Source organism: Watersipora subatra, chromosome 7 (genome assembly GCF_963576615.1).
Source record: "Watersipora subatra chromosome 7, tzWatSuba1.1, whole genome shotgun sequence".
Lineage (NCBI taxonomy): Eukaryota > Metazoa > Bryozoa > Gymnolaemata > Cheilostomatida > Watersiporidae > Watersipora > Watersipora subatra.
The window spans coordinates 64,316,284-64,339,577 of NC_088714.1; the positions used below are offsets into that span (position 1 = coordinate 64,316,284).

The 23,294-nt window shown below is 34.1% G+C and overlaps 1 protein-coding gene across 1 annotated transcript in view; it reads right to left on the reverse strand.

Moving 5' to 3' along the window:
• Positions 1-14,668, reverse strand: part of LOC137400992 (uncharacterized) — a 91,420-nt gene extending 76,752 nt beyond the window's left edge. The window contains exons 1-3 of the mRNA XM_068087332.1: positions 14,431-14,668; positions 12,096-12,810; positions 9,720-9,855 (exon numbers count right to left, since the gene is read on the reverse strand). Of these exons, the coding sequence (XP_067943433.1) occupies positions 9,720-9,855; positions 12,096-12,810; positions 14,431-14,668 (1,089 nt within the window). The remainder of the gene's footprint in view (positions 1-9,719; positions 9,856-12,095; positions 12,811-14,430) is intronic.
• Between the last annotated feature and the right edge of the window lie 8,626 nt (positions 14,669-23,294).

The window sequence follows — 23,294 nt, forward strand, 5'->3', positions numbered from 1 at the left end:
TTTACTTACTGAACACTTTTACTTACTGAACACTTTTACTTACTGAACACTTTTACTTACTGAACACTTTTACTTACTGAACACTTTCACTTACTGAACACTTTTACTTACTGAACACTTTCACTTACTGAACACTTTTACTTACTGAACACTTTCACTTACTGAACACTTTTACTTACTGAACACTTTCACTTACTGAACACTTTTACTTAATGAACACTTTCACTTACTGAACACTTTTACTTACTGAACACTTTTACTTACTGAACACTTTTACTTACTGAACACTTTTACTTACTGAACACTTTCACTTACGGAACACTTTTACTTACTGAACACTTTCACTTACTGAACACTTTTACTTACTGAACACTTTCACTTACTGAACACTTTTACTTACTGAACACTTTCACTTACTGAACACTTTTACTTAATGAACACTTTCACTTACTAAACACTTTTACTTACTGAACACTTTTACTTACTGAACACTTTTACTTAATGAACACTTTTACTTACTGAACACTTTTACTTACTGAACACTTTTACTTACTGAACACTTTTACTTACTGAACACTTTTACTTACTGAACACTTTTACTTACTGAACACTTTTACTTACTGAACACTTTTACTTACTGAACACTTTTACTTACTGAATACTTTCACTTACTGAACACTTTTACTTACTGAACACTTTTACTTAATGAACACTTACTTACTGAACACTTTTACTTACTGAACACGTTTACTTACTGAACACTTTTACTTACTGAACACTTTTACTTACTGAATACTTTTACTTACTGAACACTTTTACTTACTGAACACTTTTACTTAATGAACACTTACTTACTGAACACTTTTACTTACTGAACACTTTTACTTACTGAACACTTTTACTTACTGAATACTTTCACTTACTGAACACTTACTTACTGAACACTTTTACTTACTGAACACTTTTACTTACTGAACACTTTTACTTACTGAACACTTTTACTTACTGAACACTTTTACTTACTGAACACTTTTACTTACTGAACACTTTTACTTACTGAACACTTTTACTTACCGAACACTTTTACTTACTGAACACTTTTACTTACTGAACACTTTTACTTACTGAACACTTACTTACTGAACACTTTTACTTGCTGAACACTTTTACTTACTGAACACTTTTACTTACTGAACACTTTTACTTACTGAACACTCTTACTTATTGAACACTTTTACTTACTGAACACTTTTACTTACTGAACACTTTTACTTACTGAACACACTTACTTACTGAACACTTTTACTTACTGAACACTTTTCCTTACTGAACACTTTTACTTACTGAACACTTTTACTTACTGAACACTTTTACTTACTGAACACTTACTTACTGAACACTTTTACTTACTGAACACTTTCACTTACTGAACACTTTTACTCACTGAACACTTTTACTTACTGAACACTTTTACTTACTGAACACTTTTACTTACTGAACACTTTCACTTACTGAACACTTTTACTTACTGAACACTTTCACTTACTGAACACTTTTACTTACTGAACACTTTCACTTACTGAACACTTTTACTTACTGAACACTTTCACTTACTGAACACTTTTACTTAATGAACACTTTCACTTACTGAACACTTTTACTTACTGAACACTTTTACTTACTGAACACTTTTACTTACTGAACACTTTTACTTACTGAACACTTTCACTTACGGAACACTTTTACTTACTGAACACTTTCACTTACTGAACACTTTTACTTACTGAACACTTTCACTTACTGAACACTTTTACTTACTGAACACTTTCACTTACTGAACACTTTTACTTAATGAACACTTTCACTTACTAAACACTTTTACTTACTGAACACTTTTACTTACTGAACACTTTTACTTAATGAACACTTTTACTTACTGAACACTTTTACTTACTGAACACTTTTACTTACTGAACACTTTTACTTACTGAACACTTTTACTTACTGAACACTTTTACTTACTGAACACTTTTACTTACTGAACACTTTTACTTACTGAACACTTTTACTTACTGAATACTTTCACTTACTGAACACTTTTACTTACTGAACACTTTTACTTAATGAACACTTACTTACTGAACACTTTTACTTACTGAACACTTTTACTTACTGAACACTTTTACTTACTGAACACTTTTACTTACTGAATACTTTTACTTACTGAACACTTTTACTTACTGAACACTTTTACTTAATGAACACTTACTTACTGAACACTTTTACTTACTGAACACTTTTACTTACTGAACACTTTTACTTACTGAACACTTTCACTTACTGAACACTTACTTACTGAACACTTTTACTTACTGAACACTTTTACTTACTGAACACTTTTACTTACTGAACACTTTTACTTACTGAACACTTTTACTTACTGAACACTTTTACTTACTGAACACTTTTACTTACTGAACACTTTTACTTACTGAACTCTTTTACTTACTGAACACTTTCACTTACTGAACACTTTTACTTACTGAACACTTACTTACTGAACACTTTTACTTACTGAACACTTTTACTTACTGAACACTTTTACTTACTGAACACTTTTACTTACTGAACACTTTTACTTACTGAACACTTAGTTACTGAACACTTTTACTTACTGAACACTTTCACTTACTGAACACTTTTACTTACTGAACACTTTTACTTACTGAACACTTTTACTTACTGAACACTTTTACTTACTGAACACTTTTACTTACTGAACACTTTTACTTAATGAACACTTACTTACTGAACACTTTCACTTACTGAACACTTTTACTTACTGAACACTTTTACTTACTGAACACTTTCACTTACTGAACACTTTTACTTACTGAACACTTTTACTTACTGAACACTTTTACTTACTGAACACTTTTACTTACTGAACACTTTTACTTACTGAACACTTTTACTTACTGAACACTTTTACTTACTGAACACTTTTACTTACTGAACACTTTTACTTACTGAACACCTTTACTTACTGAACACTTTTACTTACTGAATACTTTCACTTACTGAACACTTTTACTTACTGAACACTTTTACTTACTGAACACTTTTACTTACTGAACACTTTTACTTAATGAACACTTACTTACTGAACACTTTTACTTACTGAACACTTTTACTTAATGAACACTTACTTACTGAACACTTTTACTTACTGAACACCTTTACTTACTGAACACTTTTACTTACTGAATACTTTCACTTACTGAACACTTTTACTTACTGAACACTTTTACTTACTGAACACTTTTACTTACTGAACACTTTTACTTAATGAACACTTACTTACTGAACACTTTTACTTACTGAACACTTTTACTTACTGAACACTCTTACTTACTGAACACTTTTACTTACTGAACACTTTTACTTACTGAACACTTTTACTTACTGAACACTTTTACTTACTGAATACTTTTACTTACTGAACACTTTTACTTACTGAACACTTTTACTTAATGAACACTTACTTACTGAACACTTTTACTTACTGAACACTTTTACTTACTGAACACTTTTACTTACTGAACACTTTCACTTACTGAACACTTACTTACTGAACACTTTTACTTACTGAACACTTTTACTTACTGAACACTTTTACTTACTGAACACTTTTACTTACTGAACACTTTTACTTACTGAACACTTTTACTTACTGAACACTTTTACTTACTGAACACTTTTACTTACCGAACACTTTTACTTACTGAACACTTTTACTTACTGAACACTTTTACTTACTGAACACTTACTTACTGAACACTTTTACTTACTGAACACTTTTACTTACTGAACACTTTTACTTACTGAACACTTTTACTTACTGAACACTTTTACTTACTGAACACTTTTACTTACTGAACACTTTTACTTACTGAACACTTTTACTCACTGAACACTTTTACTTACTGAACACTCTTACTTACTGAACACTTTTACTTACTGAACACTCTTACTTACTGAACACTTTTACTTACTGAACACTTTTACTTACTGAACACTTTTACTTACTGAACACTTTTACTTACTGAACACTTTTACTTACTGAACACTTTTACTTACTGAACACTTTTACTTACTGAACACTTTTACTTACTGAACACTTTTACTTACTGAACACTTTTACTTACTGAACACTTTTACTTACTGAACACTTTTACTTACTGAACACTTTTACTTACTGAACACTTACTTACTGAACACTTTTACTTACTGAACACTTTTACTTACTGAACACTTACTTACTGAACACTTTTACTTACTGAACACTTTTACTTACTGAACACTTTCACTTACTGAACACTTTTACTTACTGAACACTTACTTACTGAACACTTTTACTTACTGAGCACTTTTACTTACTGAACACTTTTACTTACGGAACACTTTTACTTACTGAACACTTTTACTTACTGAACACTTCTACTTACTGAACACTTTTACTTACTGAACACTTTTACTTACTGAACACTTACTTACTGAACACTTTTACTTACTGAACACTTTTACTTACTGAACACTTACTTACTGAACACTTTTACTTACTGAACACTTTTACTTACTGAACACTTTCACTTACTGAACACTTTTACTTACTGAACACTTTTACTTACTAAACACTTTTACTTACTGAACACTTTTACTTACTGAACACTTTTACTTACTGAACACTTTCACTTACTGAACACTTTTACTTACTGAACACTTTTACTTACTGAACACTTTTACTTACTAAACACTTTTACTTACTGAACACTTTTACTTACTGAACACTTTTACTTACTGAACACTTTTACTTACTGAACACTTTTACTTACTGAACACTTTTACTTACTGAACACTTTTACTTACTGAACACTTTTACTTACTGAACACTTTTACTTACTGAACACTTTTACTTACGGAACACTTTTACTTACTGAACACTTTCACTTACTGAACACTTTTACTTACTGAACACTTTTACTTACTGAACACTTTTACTTACTGAACACTTTTACTTACTGAACACTTTTATTTACTCAACACTTTTACTTACTGAACACTTTTACTTACTGAACACTTTTACTTACGGAACACTTTTACTTACTGAACACTTTTACTTACTGAACACTTTTACTTACTGAACACTTACTTAATGAACACTTTTACTTACTGAACACTTTTACTTACTGAACACTTTTACTTACTGAACACTTTTACTTACTGAACACTTTTACTTACTGAACACTTTTACTTACTGAACACTCTTACTTACTGAACACTTTTACTTACTGAACACTCTTACTTACTGAACACTTTTACTTACTGAACACTTTTACTTACTGAACACTTTTACTTACTGAACACTTTTACTTACTGAACACTTTTACTTACTGAACACTTTTACTTACTGAACACTTTTACTTACTGAACACTTTTACTTACTGAACACTTTCACTTACCGAACACTTTTACTTACTGAACACTTTTACTTACTGAACACTTTTACTTACTGAACACTTTTACTTACTGAACACTTTTACTTACTAAACACTTTTACTTACCAAATACTTTCACTTACTAAACACTTTTACTTACTGAACACTTTTACTTACTGAACACTCTTACTTACTGAACACTTTTACTTACTGAACACTTTCACTTACTGAACACTTTCACTTACTGAACACTTTTACTTACTGAACACTTACTTACTGAACACTTTTACTTACTGAACACTTTTACTTACTGAACACTTTTACTTACTGAACACTTTTACTTACTGAACACTTTTACTTACTGAACACTTTTACTTACTAAACACTTTTACTTACCAAATACTTTCACTTACTAAACACTTTTACTTACTTAACACTTTTACTTACCGAACACTTTTACTTACCGAACACTTTTACTTACCGAACACTTTTACTTACTAAACACTTACTTACTGAACACTTTTACTCACTGAACACTTTTACTTACCGAACACTTTTACTTACTGAACACTTTTACTTACTAAACACTTTTACTTACTGAACACTTTTACTTACTGAACACTTTTACTTACTGAACACTTACTTACTGAACACTTTTACTTACTGAACACTTTTACTTACTGAACACTTTTACTTACTGAACACTTTTACTTACTGAACACTTTTACTTACTGAACACTTACTTACTGAACACTTTTACTTACTGAACACTTTTACTTACTGAACACTCTTACTTACTGAACACTTTTACTTATTGAACGCTCTTACTTACTGAACACTCTTACTTACTGAACACTCTTACTTACTGAACACTTTTACTTACTGAACACTCTTACTTACTGAACACTTTTACTTACTGAACACTTTTACTTACTGAACACTTACTTACTGAACACTTACTTACTGAACACTTTTACTTACTGAACACTTTTACTTACTGAACACTTTTACTTACTGAACACTTTTACTTACTGAACACTTTTACTTACTGAACACTTTTACTTACTGAACACTTTTACTTACTGAACACTTTTACTTACTGAACACTTTTACTTACTGAACACTTTTACTTACTGAACACTTTTACTTACTGAACACTTACTTACTGAACACTTTTACTTACTGAACACTTTCACTTACTGAACACTTTTACTTACTGAACACTTTTACTTACTGAACACTTTTACTTACTGAACACTTTTACTTACTGAACACTTTTACTTACTGAACACTTTTACTTACTGAACACTTTTACTTACTGAACACTTACTTACTGAACACTTTTACTTACTGAACACTTTTACTTACTGAACACTCTTACTTACTGAACACTTTTACTTATTGAACGCTCTTACTTACTGAACACTCTTACTTACTGAACACTCTTACTTACTGAACACTTTTACTTACTGAACACTCTTACTTACTGAACACTTTTACTTACTGAACACTTTTACTTACTGAACACTTTTACTTACGGAACACTTTTACTTACTGAACACTTTTACTTACTGAACACTTTCACTTACTGAACACTTTTACTTACTGAACACTTTTACTTACTGAACACTTTTACTTACTGAACACTTTTACTTACTGAACACTTTTACTTACTGAACACTTTTACTTACTGAACACTTACTTACTGAACACTTTTACTTACTGAACACTTTTACTTACTGAACACTCTTACTTACTGAACACTTTTACTTATTGAACGCTCTTACTTACTGAACACTCTTACTTACTGAACACTCTTACTTACTGAACACTTTTACTTACTGAACACTTTTACTTACTGAACACTTACTTACTGAACACTTACTTACTGAACACTTTTACTTACTGAACACTTTTACTTACTGAACACTTTTACTTACTGAACACTTTTACTTACTGAACACTTTTACTTACTGAACACTTTTACTTACTGAACACTTTTACTTACTGAACACTTTTACTTACTGAACACTTTTACTTACTGAACACTTTTACTTACTGAACACTTTTACTTACTGAACACTTACTTACTGAACACTTTTACTTACTGAACACTTTCACTTACTGAACACTTTTACTTACTGAACACTTTTACTTACTGAACACTTTTACTTACTGAACACTTTTACTTACTGAACACTTTTACTTACTGAACACTTTTACTTACTGAACACTTTTACTTACTGAACACTTACTTACTGAACACTTTTACTTACTGAACACTTTTACTTACTGAACACTTTTACTTACTGAACACTTTTACTTACTGAACACTTTTACTTACTGAACACTTTTACTTACTGAACACTTTTACTTACTGAACACTTTTACTTACTGAACACTTACTTACTGAACACTTTTACTTACTGAACACTTTTACTTACTGAACACTTTTACTTACTGAACACTTTTACTTACTGAACACTTTTACTTACTGAACACTTTTACTTACTGAACACTTTTACTTACTGAACACTTTTACTTACTGAACACTTTTACTTACTGAACACTTTTACTTACTGAACACTTTTACTTACTGAACACTTTTACTTACTGAACACTTACTTACTGAACACTTTTACTTACTGAACACTCTTACTTACTGAACACTTTTACTTACTGAACACTTTTACTTACTGAACACTTTTACTTACTGAACACTTACTTACTGAACACTTTTACTTACTGAACACTTTTACTTACTGAACACTTACTTACTGAACACTTTTACTTACTGAACACTTTTACTTACTGAACACTTTCACTTACTGAACACTTACTTACTGAACACTTTTACTTACTGAACACTTTTACTTACTGAACACTTTTACTTACTAAACACTTTCACTTACTGAACACTCTTACTTACTAAACACTTACTTAAAGTTTTAGTAAGTAGTTTACTAAACTTCAATTTTGTCGGAGACTAAAATTTCATTACATATTGTTTTCAAATTCATTTTTACGCTAAATTAAGATGGCGAGCATCAGGCGTTGTGGGAGGAGCATCAGGTGCTGTGGGAGGAGCATCAGGTGCTGCGGGAGGAGCATCACGTGCTGCGGGAGGAGCATCAGGTGCTGCGGGAGGAGCATCAGGTGCTGCGGGAGGAGCATCAGGTGCTGTGGGAGGAGCATCAGGTGCTGTGGGAGGAGCATCAGGTGTTGTGGGAGGAGCATCAGGTGTTGTGGGAGGAGCATCAGGTGTTGTGGGAGGAGCATCAGGTGTTGTGGGAGGGATTTCAGCAAATAGCATATTGGTATTTTTGTTTTTTTGCCATAATCAGTACATTGACTGCCAAATTTTAATTTCGAAAAAACTTTTGTTGATATCGTATAGCAGAAACAAATTGACAAAAATCAATCTATTATGGGAAGGATGAAAAAACATCGTGGTTCAGTAGTAAAGCAAAAGATTCTTACTACAGGGGATCATGACTTGAGGATGCACCGTATTAATTAAGAATTTAGCGCGCGCAATCACGAAAAGGGCATACAGTACGTATATGGTAAAAGCGATGGGAATGGCAAGAATGGTTTGGCTGTGTAGTTAGGTGGGCGTTTTTAAGAACTTGCGGTTGCAATCTTCCTGAGTTTAATCCTTCTACGAAGTGCAATTTTCATTCCTAGGTTTTAATCGCTGTAGCCGGACAGATGAATGACAGACAAACATTAACATTTATATAATTATTATATAAATGTTAATGTTTGTCTGTCATTCATCTGTCCGGCTACAGCGATTAAAACCTAGGAATGAAAATTGCACTTCGTAGAAGGATTAAACTCAGGAAGATTGCAACCGCAAGTTGAACAGAAGGAAGGATTTTTGATGATATATATTTTCTATATATTATATAGAAAATATATATCATCAAAAATTCTTCCTTCTGTTCATTCTAAATTTGCTTCCTACAAATTAAGACAAAGCACACAAGTTCTTTTTATACATCATGTAGTGGCAACCATACAACATGCTGACTGTACATTAACTGTACACTATGATGTACCAGTTGCTTTGCAACAAGATACATAGGTAACTGTACACTTTGATGCACTGGTAGCTCTACAACAAGATGTACTCACAGCTGTAAAATAAAGCAAACAATGTACAGCGACAATAATCATGTACCGTGTGTTATCATGAAGAGAACTACATGTACTCACAGCTTTAAGCAGTCTTCGTTTGGGGCTAGGTCTAGTTGCAGGAAACTTCAGTTTAAGGAACAAGTGGGTTGGATCATGGACCCGTTCTCTTGGTTGTGCTTCACATTTCTCACATAGATCATAGTTGCCACAAACTCTGTAATAACCAACATATAAACACCTTCAATAATTATTTCTGTTATTAATTATTCAATAGAAATTACTGCAATGCTAAGTGCAGTAATTTCCACTTTGCCTCAAATTGGCTGCTTAGTTTATATGAAAACGAGAAGGAAGGCGGGGCTTATAATCTTAAAGGTTGACATGCAACTAACTTCACATTACAGTTATTTGGTATCAAAAGATTCACCATGTCTTACTCTGTTGTTTTGTAGGTGCAAAATATGTGGAAATGTGAGTACAAGCTCTTCAAAGCTCAAAAACGAACAGTTAATCGCCGCCACACGAGACCGCCCTAGTTGGGAATCAGTTTGTCTCTGACATAGTCAATCCATTTGATTATTGTCTTGTCACGTGATGTTCTCGCGTGAATTGAAAGGCCAATAAAAGGCTCAATATAAAACTTCTCGCAGCACTAGTTTATGACAAACACTTTGGGTTTTACCAAAGAGCCCTTACCAAATATAGATGCTCGCTAGTTTACAGTTTTGTTTCGGCATGGTCTAATCGTCTAGTAGTAATCTGATCATGTGACCCATACTTCCTGCCAAACAGCGCAAATAATTTCTGCAAAATTTTTCTGCTCTCACACGTGACTAACAGGCTTGTCATGTTTATCAGAGGGTGATATGCACTTCTTTGAGCTAAGGTTAAAAAATTAAAAAAATTTTTACGGTAGGTGTTGAGATATCAGTGCTCAAAATGACAGCATTTCAATTATGATGAAATAGACACGTAAGAACAATAGACATGGTTTTATTGAATGCGTGAAGTATATTTGTGAAACTACATATTTTGACAAATGAAGTTGCATAAAAGTGTAAACAGAAGCCATCTTGTTCAACTTCATCCCATTTGAGCTGTTTTGGAAAGAGATTCTAATCTACGGCAGTTTCGTGATGGCTGCGATTAACAGTTCGCTTTTGAGCTTTTAAAAGCTTGTAATCACATTCCCACATATTTTGCCCCTACAACACAGCAGAGTAAGACATGGAGAATCCTTTGATACCAAATAACTGTAATGTGAATTTTGTTGCAAGTCAGCCTTTAAATTTTTTTTGGAAGGATACATCTTAAAAAGATCGATATAATGCAACTCATAATTGTTGAAATGATAAGATGTGACATCGTTAGCAGTGGGTAACTTAAAACTATTCGAAGCATGGAAACGCAATGTTTAATGGCGTAGTAATATTTAGAAGAGGCAGCAGTGCTCATTGGCTGGTCACTCACATGAATATGCATATGAAAGATTTTTATTATGGTTAAAATCTCTATAAATGGACCATAGGCTAAGGTTAACTTTAAAAATAATGCTGTTTTAAACTTTCTGCCAACTCGTGCAAGATAGCAAATCATAATTCATTTGTATGCTTTTTTAAGACGCTTTCAAGTTTTGCACCCGAGAAATGTGCATGTGACGGAATGTCAAAAAAAGTCAAGCATAGACTGGGGGGTACGCGATACACACTTGTTTAGTCATACACAGTCTATAGATTTGGAGTTACCTCCTCTACATGCCATTTCCGGAGCTATGCTCCTGAAATAGTTTTTAGTTTATTGGAGAGCTGCGAGTGAGTCCAGTAGTTTACTGCAAAAGGATTTGTTATCAAGAAAGCTTTTGGTTACCATAGCCCAAAAACGCTCAAACATTTCTAAAGTCTGAAGTAGTCGGTCTACTGCATTTAATGACCCAATGTCAAGCATGCTCTTACCTACTGTCAATGAATATTCCCAATCTCAGCTGTTATGTATAATCATGTACGCCTATCAAAGAAAAAACTACTCTTCGTTTATAAATATTTCTCTTAAAACTGTGATTAGAATCGTAACTCCTCCTGAGTATCCATCCCAATATCGCATCCTGTGCGCGTACACATACACGTAAAAGTACACGTACACCTACGTGTACCCGTACACCTCGGAGAACTTTGAGAGTTTGAAATTGCCATAGGTCAGCAAGGTCAATAGATCTGCTGCACAATAGCTAAAATCGATTTGATGTTCAATATTCATACTACTAAGATTATATAACCAAAGTAAGTTTCCCATGTATTTAGTTTCTTCAGTCATAAGGAGACAACTCCTAGAACATTTGGAATAATTAATATATTTATATTTTGATTGCAGTGGGTCTAATTAGTAAAATAATTTATGTTAAACCAAACACTTTTCTTGTTGTTATTCTTTTGAATGAGAATTTCTGATGTTACTCACCCACATATATATCTTGGGCCTACAATCGGGCTCATCTTGCAATAGCTGCACGCAACGTCTGCATGACTTACTCTTGGGCATGGCGCTGGCAATTGAGCTCCTTGAAAAGCTGGTTGCACTTGCTGCATTGTAGTATAGAGTGGCTGAGGCACTGCTCCACCCTGATAGCCTGAGGCCTGAATTATATCAGGCCTCAGGTCAAGGTTATTAGGGTAAGCAAAGCCAAACTGCTGAGGTAGCGCAACTGCTGGTTGGTTAGGATAATATTGTGGAGCAACTTGGTAGCTGTTGAAAACCGTTGGCTGGTTTGGATAATAAATGGGTGCTCTTGGTTGAATCAGATTACTAGGCAATGCCCCCGATTGAGCTCCATAGGGAGAGGGAACTCTTGGTTGGCTGTTGGGAGCAGCTGATGGTAGTTGGTAGCCAAGAGAAAAGAGTTCTGAATACGCTGGCGGAGGAGTCAAGCGCTTTCCATCTCCATCAACATTATTTTTTTGAGAAGTCTGTAAATCTGCTTTCTTTTTGGCCCAGGGTGGCACAGCAGCAGGTAATGTCTGACAGTCTGCTGATTGTTCATCAAAATCTTGAGAAGCCGCTGAAGCTCCAATTTCTTCCCCGTTTTCTTGCAGACTCAATGTCGAAAAATTTGTTAGACTTGAAGCTAGACCAATGTCAGTGGTACCTGAACTGCTTGTTTCAACAGGTGGTTCCCCTACAATCATAACAGTAATCGATGTTTGCCTAAAAGCCAGTTTGCGTCGACATGCCATCTACTCTTTAAATAGGAGTCTTAGTAACCATGGTTACGGTGAAAGGTATTTGACTCCCGAGTGAAAATGTCTTATCGCTCTATTTGTTTCTATCAATTCACTCTACCGTTAGCTTAAGCAGCGGTTTCTTTTAATAGCTGCATACAACTTCATAGCTGGTAAAACTTGAAAAACATTCTTATGGTGCATAGGTTGTTATGATGATGCGCCATCGTTCTTTTAGCAGCAAATAAAATTGGTTACTGTGATTTTCTGAAAATAAATATTTGTTAGAATAATTAGTGACTGTAACTTTATATTTACTAGTTTATGTATTCATTCTCAGTGTGGTGGTCTTACCAAGGACACAAAGGGCATGTAAAGTATAAAGAAAAGGAAAAAGTGGGTCCACCAGCGTGAAACCTATCAGAATAGTCTTGAATTCGTGAAGGATATAAATCAGAATCAAGGTCCTACATATGTACCTCAGCTGAGTATATCCTTATACATATGAAATACAAGAACAGCTTTATAGGTATTAACAAAATTGTACTCCGCATCATTTCAGATAAGTGAGGGAGCTTTAAAAAGTAGTTTGTTGTTTATAGTAAGAGAACTAAATTTGCTGTACGATTGTCTGTAGAATATGTACGGCTCATTATAAACCAGCTGATACTATATTTTTTCTATAAAGCCTATTTTCATGAGGAAAAGTACAGCTCAGCGCTGATACAATACAAAAGCGAGTTGAAGTTTCTTTTTTTATCACTATTATTAGTTTTGAATACATCCACAAACTAGACTTGTTGGTATCCGGCTGCGGTGTAGCTTACACTGAGGGCTTAGAGTTGTGTCATCTTGATTGACAGTTATATGTGTTGAACACATTCAATTTGAGAAAGACAATTGCCTAATAAACTAAAAAGGCTTAGATTGCTACTACTACTGCTACTACTACTACTATTACTACTATTATTACTACTAGTACTGCTACTACTACTACTACTGCTACTACTACTACTACTATTACTACTACTATTACTACTACTACTACTACTGCTACTACTACTAATACTGCTACTCTACTACTACTGCTGTTATTACTGCTACAGCTGTCAGTAACATTCTCATAGCATACTTTATCAATGCGATATCTGTAGTCAAAGATTCTCGGGATTACTAAATTTTTGTTAACTATCATCTTTTGTCTTGAAAAAAGAAAAAATTTCAGTTCAACAAGTGGGATAAAAGTGTTTGAGCAGAAAAAACCATTCAGGCGTTTTCTATATATTTTACTTTGTCCTTTTTATGCTCCCTAATCGCGTCATTCTGAAAGGCTTGTTTAGACAATTATCACTTCACATACAAAAATGTATCATAAACCACTGGAAGATTGACCAGCACATTGGAAGCTGACAAGTGTGACAGGTGCTTGTTTTTCTATACAATATCCTCATCTAGCAAAAACCTTGTCTAACTACCAACTATAGCCACTTGTTTAAAAATTGTTGACTCTCACTAGCCATGGCTTAGCCATCGGGAGTGTGTTAGCAATTTGGACTATCATTAGTAATAATACCAACTATTATCAGAACTTGGCTCATCTGGCTGCCTTTGCGCCGGTAACTTGTCTACAACTGCATTGTCAATGGCAGAAGGTGCTTGACATTTAGGGCAGTTTTGAGCTTCATCGATTGTGGAGTCTTTCAGGCAACTCAAGCAGATAGTATGTCTGCAGAGAAAAACTCGTGTAGCTTGTGCAATTGCCAGACAGCTCTGGCATATCACTTCCTGTTTCTTGTTCGGTACGATCGACGCCATAGCTCTACTAAAGATCATGCAGGCAAATGTACTAGACTGTGTTAAGAGATCAATATACAGAAGATCAGTGTTTCTCCAGTACAGGAAAAGTATGCAAAAACATGATAGTCATATATTTGAATGGTTCAGAAGGTCTCACCGAGTTTGGCTGACATAGAGACTTCAGAGCTTCATCGATGGTTATACATGACAGTTGGTTTGCTATCTCTTTTGAGTAAAAGTTTTTAATGTTCTACTGTCTCCGCTAATGTTGTCAGCATTATTTTTACCAGTTAGTTAGCAAGTATTAACCAAACAACCTATACAGGTTTGGTCAGCAGCAATACAGAAATGCCCCCCATATTGTCAGAGTTCATATTGTTTCATCTAATATGTGACCTGTAGTAAAGAAGTTCACACTTTTACTAATACTCTTCAAAAATGCCTCACTATGTACCCTGTTATTTAGCATGCTTGACAACGCTTACCCGGTGTGTTATTTTATAGAACACTGGCACTCAAGGTGCGGCTTGTAGTTGAGCTGAGTTAGTTGCTGAAGTGAGTGAAGATGTCTGAATGCTGTTTCGCTGTTATGTATCTCCACCTATTTCTCAACCAACAGATCAATTAATAATGCGCAAATGTTTCCTTGTATTTTCATAGCTCGGTATCATTCTAGTGTAAACAACAGCTAGCATCGCTACCATTCATCATCTTATCTCTACTCTAGTTTAATGTAGAGCTAACAGCCTGTGACCATGTGCAATGAACACATCAGTAATTTGTTCATGAATAGCTGCAACGACCAAAGATATTGGCTAATACAGGTGGCGCACAGATGTTGCGCAATGATAAATTACATTTAGGGTTTTTTCAGATTCCCTACACGTACTCTTTAGGGCTACATATGTCAACAGGTTGAAACAATCTCTATCATGGAATGAAGTTCGAGGTGAGCCTTCATTTAGCTCTATACATTTCCATACACATAAAGTTATTCTCTATATGCCACTGTCAATTATATGTGACCCACCTGGTAATCACTCTACCAATGACCCATAGTTGACCCCAAAGCAACGTTGTCAGCATACACTGAGAGTGGCTGCTATGAGTCAAACTTTCAGTTATCGTAGCATCTAAATATCAACATGTAGTTAAAGACCTATGAATATGACTTTCAATGTATTTATTGACTGTAAATACACCTCATTGGCTTAACTATTACCTCCCTGGTTACTGTACCGATCGACGCGTAAACGCTAAATCGTAAAAGGCTTGCATTTGAAATCCTTTATATTTCTATTAATTTGGACTTATCCTCCACCTGCCACTCAGCAATATGTAACCGACTCTGTCACAAATCCATTAAAACATGTTTGTTAAAAGGCAAGCGTGCTGTTATCACAGGCTGAAATTGCTGTAATATTTATACAAAACTCCCATCTCTCTCTGGCTGGTGATCATATCATTATTGAGGAAATTTGGAATGAAAATCCACTTAAACATGATTCACCATTTTGGTTTTCAGAACTGTCTTTACTCACCTTGATAGATAAGCAAGTGTTAGGGAAACTCTTAGTCTTGTAGAGAGAGTAACTCCCATTTATATATTACTTTATTGGTAATAATTTCATTTTAAACATAAGTTTTTTCCAAATTATGTCGTACAAAGATAATAAAAAATAAAAACAAAAGGCATCAGTTAGTCAACCAAATAAAATAAATGGTTTAACATATAGTGTTTAACATCTAGTGTGTAAAGTACCTTTGATTGCTAAGGAAAGGCATATTAGGTAAAAGATCATTAAAGCAGCTAGCAATGATATTTTCAAAATAATAGTTAGATGTTGTATGCAATTGGTTCATATCACGTAAAGTAAAATAGGTTGAAAACCTGTAATCGTCATTTAGGAAACAAAGACACAAACCATGAATGTTCTTAAATAAAATGAAATGTTCTTAAAATAAACATTTAGCATTGATAAAGTAAAAAGATGTAAAGATTTGAAAAGATCATTCATAGGAATAAGATATGTTGAAGTATGATGTATATTTGATATTATTCGGAATGCTCATTTCTACAACAAAAATTAAATATTTCATCTGTTCAGAGGGTGTACAACTCCTAGGAATTTCTCATTTATTTTTTTGTACGCGCTTGAAGGCAGCAGTTTTTCATTTTGTCTAGTTTTCCCATAACAGCAGACACACCCACCAGCATTAAGACACACCCACCAGCATTAAGACACACCCACCAGCATTAAGACACACCCACCAGCATTAAGACACACCCACCAGCATTAAGACACACCCACCAGCATTAAGTACACATAGTTTGAAATTGCTGTAAGGGTATAAAAAAGCAAGCCTAAAATATTTCATATTCCAGGCGGCCTTTTCCAAAGCAGATCATGTTAATTGCTTTTGGTTTGTTAAAATCAATCTTGGCATTACTTTTTCTACTGGCTCGTGAAACTTCTGCGCCGCTTGCGATCTTACATAGAAAGAGGAAGTCGCTTGAAATCTCTGCTTTTTATTTTTATCTTTGTCTGCACAGCTAGCAGTAAATCTTTATTTAGTAAAATACTAATTTCATTTTTGTTTCAGGTTTAGGTTTTGGACAAAATAAAAGCTTAATCAAAAGTATCAGCCTAAAAAGTGAAAATATGTTATAGACTCTTTGTTGCCATTTGAGTTGCTGAACACTGAAATCTTTGGCTGATTTTTACAATGAAATTTGTAAAATTTACATCAGCAGGATTATTGCTAACATATAGCATATAGCGTTTCCAAACCCTCAACCCCAAACCTGTTAGTCTCATACATGCAGACTAACAATTTTTATTTTTTTAATTTCATGGTCTCAGATAAAAAAGAATTTTAATTGAACTGCTGACATTTAGTACTTTATAAACATATCACTACACAAACTTAAATGGAATTTAAAACAAATTCAGACATATTAAAAGTTCGCAGTTGGCCATATATAGCCTGTGGTTTTAATATAGAATGTTACTTTCCATATAAAACACTTTCAAATAATTGTTACCAATTCTACTTTTATTTGTTGTTAGCATATATGTATATATATACATGTACATATATATATATATATATATATATATATATATATATATATATATATATATATATATATATACATATATATATACTGTGCAAAGATGCACCTGAGACCATCCAACACATCATCAGTGGATGCAAGCGGCTAGCAGGGAACGCATACACTGAGCGGCATAATCATGTCGCAGGTGTTGTGTATAGAAGTCTATGTGATGAGTATGGCCTTAATAAACCACGACACTGGTGAGAAGCTCCTCCTGGTAAGCTCAATGAAAATGACCGCGCTAAGATCCTCTGGGATTTCTACAACCGAACTGACAAGCATGTCTTAGCAAACCAACCAGATATAGTGGTGGTGGACAAGGAGAACAAGAGGGCTACTATAATAGATATAGCAGTACCCAATGACTACAATATAGCCAGCAAAGAAAAAGAAAAGGTAGAGAAATATCTCCCTCTTGGGGAAGAGATTGAAAAATGCTGGAAGGTAAGAACAACTGTAATCCCAGTAGTCATTGGGGCACTGGGCGCAATAACACCGGCGCATAAAATGTGGCTTGCCCAAATACCAACAACAATCAACTCAGGTGAGTTGCAGAAAAGTGCGCTATTGGGAACAGCTAAGATCTTAAGGCGAGTGCTCAAACTCCCAGGTCTCTGGTAAGAGACCCGAGTTAGAGTAGAATTTACCACCCATACAGGGTATCCGGGGTGAGGAAACAATTTATATATATATATATATATAAAACTATGTGTACTGAAAAACTACAAGTTTAGTTAAAACATTTTATTATTTAAAGTTTTGCGCGTTAGGCTTGCACTCTTCAGATAAAATGTTAAAAATAAATATTCTACTAGCAGTAATGTTGTATAAAAGCTAAAAGCCAGTGTCTTAAGTAATACTGTTTCTTAGCAGGTATTTACTGGCATGACGGTAACTGGATAGCATTTCGTTGCGCTTATTTAAGGTGGCTAATTGAGGCTTGCATATTATGTAATACTTCTCTCATATACAGAGTTCGCATTTCTTAGTGGTAGGGCTATAAAAACTGGCAGTTTTTAAGATTGACCGTTTGATGTTGTGGTCTAGTCCACTATCCTTTAGTTGCCATGTATATTTACTTAGCTCTGTGGCATTCCTTTTTGATGTATGGTTGAAGGAAGCCTTATGGTTGGTATATCTAGTCTTAAAAGTATTTTGTGTCAAGCCGACGTATGTCTCTTCTGTTCCATTGTTGGTAGTGACTGATGCTTGGTATATGACATTCTCTGTTAGGCACTTGCTTTCCACAGGGCAGCTGGCTCTATTTCTACAGTTACATGTCCTGGAGTTGTCATCACCACAAGTAGGTAATAACAAAGTTTTATTGTGAGCGTTGATATGGCTTTTAATATTGGACATGCATGTAGCTTAGTTTGATTGTATTGGCATTATATAATTTATGCAGTTTATGGCCAAGTGGGAATTCTGTTCTTATGATGTTCAGGAACTGCCTTTCTATGTTGGAGGCAACATTCTTGCTATATGGCGGGTTATACCATATTATATTCCGTCTTCGCTTTTGCTTGTTATTGGTGGTCTGGTCGGATTCTGGCAAATATGATAGCTTGTAGTCGTACCCACTTTGTTGGAGTGCTTGTTGGCATGTGGGAGCTATTCCAAAGAATAGCTATGAAACCAGACAAATCAGATTTGTTTTTTCACTGTTAATAGCTTGATGAGACAACTCCTTACATAATTTCATTTATATTATCACTTAATGCTAACTAAAGTGAACTATATCAAATGTCGTGAACTCTGCACGGATAAAAGAGTTTTTTGGAGTAAAATAATAATGATATGAGTAAAAGTAGAAAATACTTCGCTAAAGGTCACTACAAATCTGTTTCGCGCAACCACACTCTTCACTTGAAAAACTCTCTTAGTGGAAATTGATCGAATTGAAAGTGAATCAACAGATTCAACAGTCACTGACATCATCTATCAGCCAACCAATTGCAAACTTTGCTGCCTCTTTCCTCAAACACTCAGCTCAGAGTTATTTTTATTTTCTTAGCCACACCGCATGGGTAGCCAGCCCCAGTATCCTGCCCTGCAGGTTACTCCACAGCATTCATTCGGATATCCACCTGACTGAATACTTCGCATCACTTCCTCAACGGACAGCAATGCCTCACATGTTGTCAATGGCGTCACCACCCAGCAAGCAGTCATCCCCAAGGTTTCACAACTTGTCCATAACAAGTGCTATAACGCCAAAACAGTGTCTCTACACACCAACAACCACTCGACATCGGCCCTTTATGTCAGAAGCCTTACCATCCGTTGTCAACAGCGACTGGCTCGGCTTAAGCCGAGTCGAGCCTGTCAGGACGTGCGGACTTACCAGAGTACGTTAGTAATCTAAGCTAGAGTAGCTGTTAGAGTTGTCAGCTGTTAGAGTTGTCAGCTGTTACAGTTGTCAGCTGTTACAGTTGTCAGCTGTTACAGTTGTCAGCTGTTACAGTTGTCGGCTGTTACAGTTTTCGACTGTTACAGTTGTCGGCTGTTACAGTTGTCAGCTGTTACAGCTGTCACCTGTTACAGCTGTCACCTGTTACAGCTGTCAGTTATGACCGAGACACACTTACTCTAATTTTTATCTAACACAAAGTTTATAGAGCAAACAAAAATGTATTTTTCAGTTTCATTTGAATGCAAAAGGAAATGCTGGCAGAGTAAAAATACAACTCAAGAATATAACTTCATGTTGTGTTGAACACAGTTTCAAGCTGTGCTGAATTAACACAATTAACAAACTCGACTATATGCAAAGAGATTCGGTAAAGGCCTCCTTTCATATATGCAAGCAATAGTTAGAGATATATATTAAAACATATATATAAGTACTAGCTGTATTACCCGGCATTAATAAAAAAGGTAATAAAAAAGTCTCTGGTCAGAAAATTGATATGTATTTAACATATAACAACGTTTGCCATTCTAACTTTCAAACTACATACCATGAGAAAAGTGTTTGGTGTAATTGAAATAAATTAAGAGAGAAAATAAAAACAATTGTGAAGGTTTTCAAACTTTGTCAAACAACTTTTAAACTTCATATCATGAGGAAAATGTTTCGTGCAGGTCAAATAATTTAAAAAAAATTAACTGACTAAAAATGTTTAGGTGTAAATGTGAAAAATTTTAGCAAGTAATAGCTAAATTAAGTTGGTTTTGCTACAATTACAATAAAAGATGATTCGGTAATGATACAATTAATACGAACTGAGAAAACAAATTAAAAATCCTGAATATGTAGAATTAATAATAATAATTCTTGCATCGAAGTGTGTGTGTATAAAAAAAATTACTATTCCACCAGAAGCTATCCATCAAAACTTTGAATACGACAATACGGAGACAATATAATTGTCCGCGTTATAAGAATTGGCCTTGAACCCCAGATACAGTAATTGAACCTTACGAAAAATATTTCTTAACAGGGGCATTGTAACATGTGGCCGCATCGGTAAAATAATCAGCGTGCGCAATAGCTATAACGGGAATGACCGACAGATCCACAGATCTACAGACATATTTTGAAAAAAATATATATAGATGTATGTAGATATAGCATACATATATCTTGAAGTTTGTCGTTCGTCTGTCCATTTACAGCGATAAAGTTTTAAAACAAAAGGTTGCCTTGAACTGGATTTGAATTCACAAAGATTGCAACATTAAATTTGCAAACAATCGTGCACGTAATAACAAGGCTAAATCATTCATATCACATCCATTGCTCTTATGGTATACGGTATACCCTTTTCGGGATTGCACACGCTAAATTTTTAATTAATACAGTGCACCCTCGGGCTGCGATGCTCTCGTTTTAAGATTTTTTGCCTTACAATATGGAACACGATGTTTGTCTGTCCTTGCCATACAAGAAAAAAAATTTTTCAATTTTTTCTGCCATAATCTATCAACAAAAATTTATCTCGAAATTAAAATTTGCAGCCGGTGAACTGATTAAGTCGATATAACAAAAATGCTAATATGCTATCAAGTGAAATCAAGTTTTTTTTAATTTTTAAATAAAACTTTAGACGGTGATAAAATTTACAAAAATGACAATATTAAAGTTAGTCTAGAAAACACTTACTAAAACTTAGCTTCAAGTACGTTTTTAGTAAGCTTAATCCTTAATCCATGTAAGCTAAATTCAAGGTTTGTGTATGTCTTGAAGGTAAAACTCCCTACGGTACATAGTACTACACGGAGTACAGGGTAATGCTACATTTTATTGCACATCATAACCACTAAATACACTAAAGTTACTGTAGGTAACTATAGTTGCTAATATTAACTTGTTGTTCTGTTACTAACTTTTAATATGTACAGTATGTATACAAAACTTTTATAGTTTTTACTAGTTGGTGTTTGCTTTGGATAATTTCTATGGGTTTCTATGCTACTCTATACAGTATTTTCGCTGAAACACTAAATCAGATTAAAATCATATAACTGTTTACCAAATAATTTTTAACTGGAATCATAGCTGTAAGAATTGTACTTGTTGATAATAAACTATGGTTAGCACACTTGTTATCGTACGCCTTATAATAGCCATTATCTACAGCAAAATAATTGATTTGACAGAAGCAGCGGCTAATTGTCTTTAGGTATTAAGAATAGCTGTTTTTTGCTGCGTTCGCGGGCTTTCTTGCTGGCAGTTGTTGTGCTGTCTAGGTGTGATTGGACACGGGAGTAGTGTCATCACCTGTTGACCAATAGAGTTCGTGTCCAGCTTTGACCTTTTGGCCGGTCCTGCGTGTTCTGTCAGCCCTAGTTAGTAGGTTTTTTAGAGCCCATAATGGAAGGCTACAATTTATCTGTTTATTACCAATTTTAGTCAATAATATTACCTACTACATATGTTACATTTTATCCAAAGAAGAAGCAAAGGTTAATTACATAATATTATATACAACAGTTGTTTAATTCTGCTATCACATATTTGCTGTTTATTGTGCTATTTTTTGTACTTGCTGAGTTATTTCTTGTGCTTTTACTCATGCATTATATTATGGCACACTATACCATATTGTATCATTGCGCATTATTATCACGGTATATGTATGCATTTCAGATTTCACGGTGTTTAGCATCATGCAAATAAACAGCAGTGAACTTATAACTTCAAGTCTCTTTGGAAAATTATAACTTAACATACCACGGCATAAAGAAATTTGCTACAATAGCAAAACAGACTTTGTTTAGCAATTAATTGCTAATTATTTCACATCCATGTTTAAACACCTTTACAGTTGTTTTATGTTTTCTCCTAATTTATGTAAACAAAACACGTTTTTATTATATGAAATTTCAAAGGTTCAGTTGTTTGAAAATGTTTGAAAACATTTACAGTTGTTTTATTTTTTCCCGTATTTTATTTGAACTGCACAAAACACTTTTCTCATGATATGAAGTTTGAAAGCTAGAATGGTAAAAGTTGTTATGTTAAATAAAAATATTTTTCTATGCAAAGACTTTTTTATTACCCGAGTAACGCTAGGCATT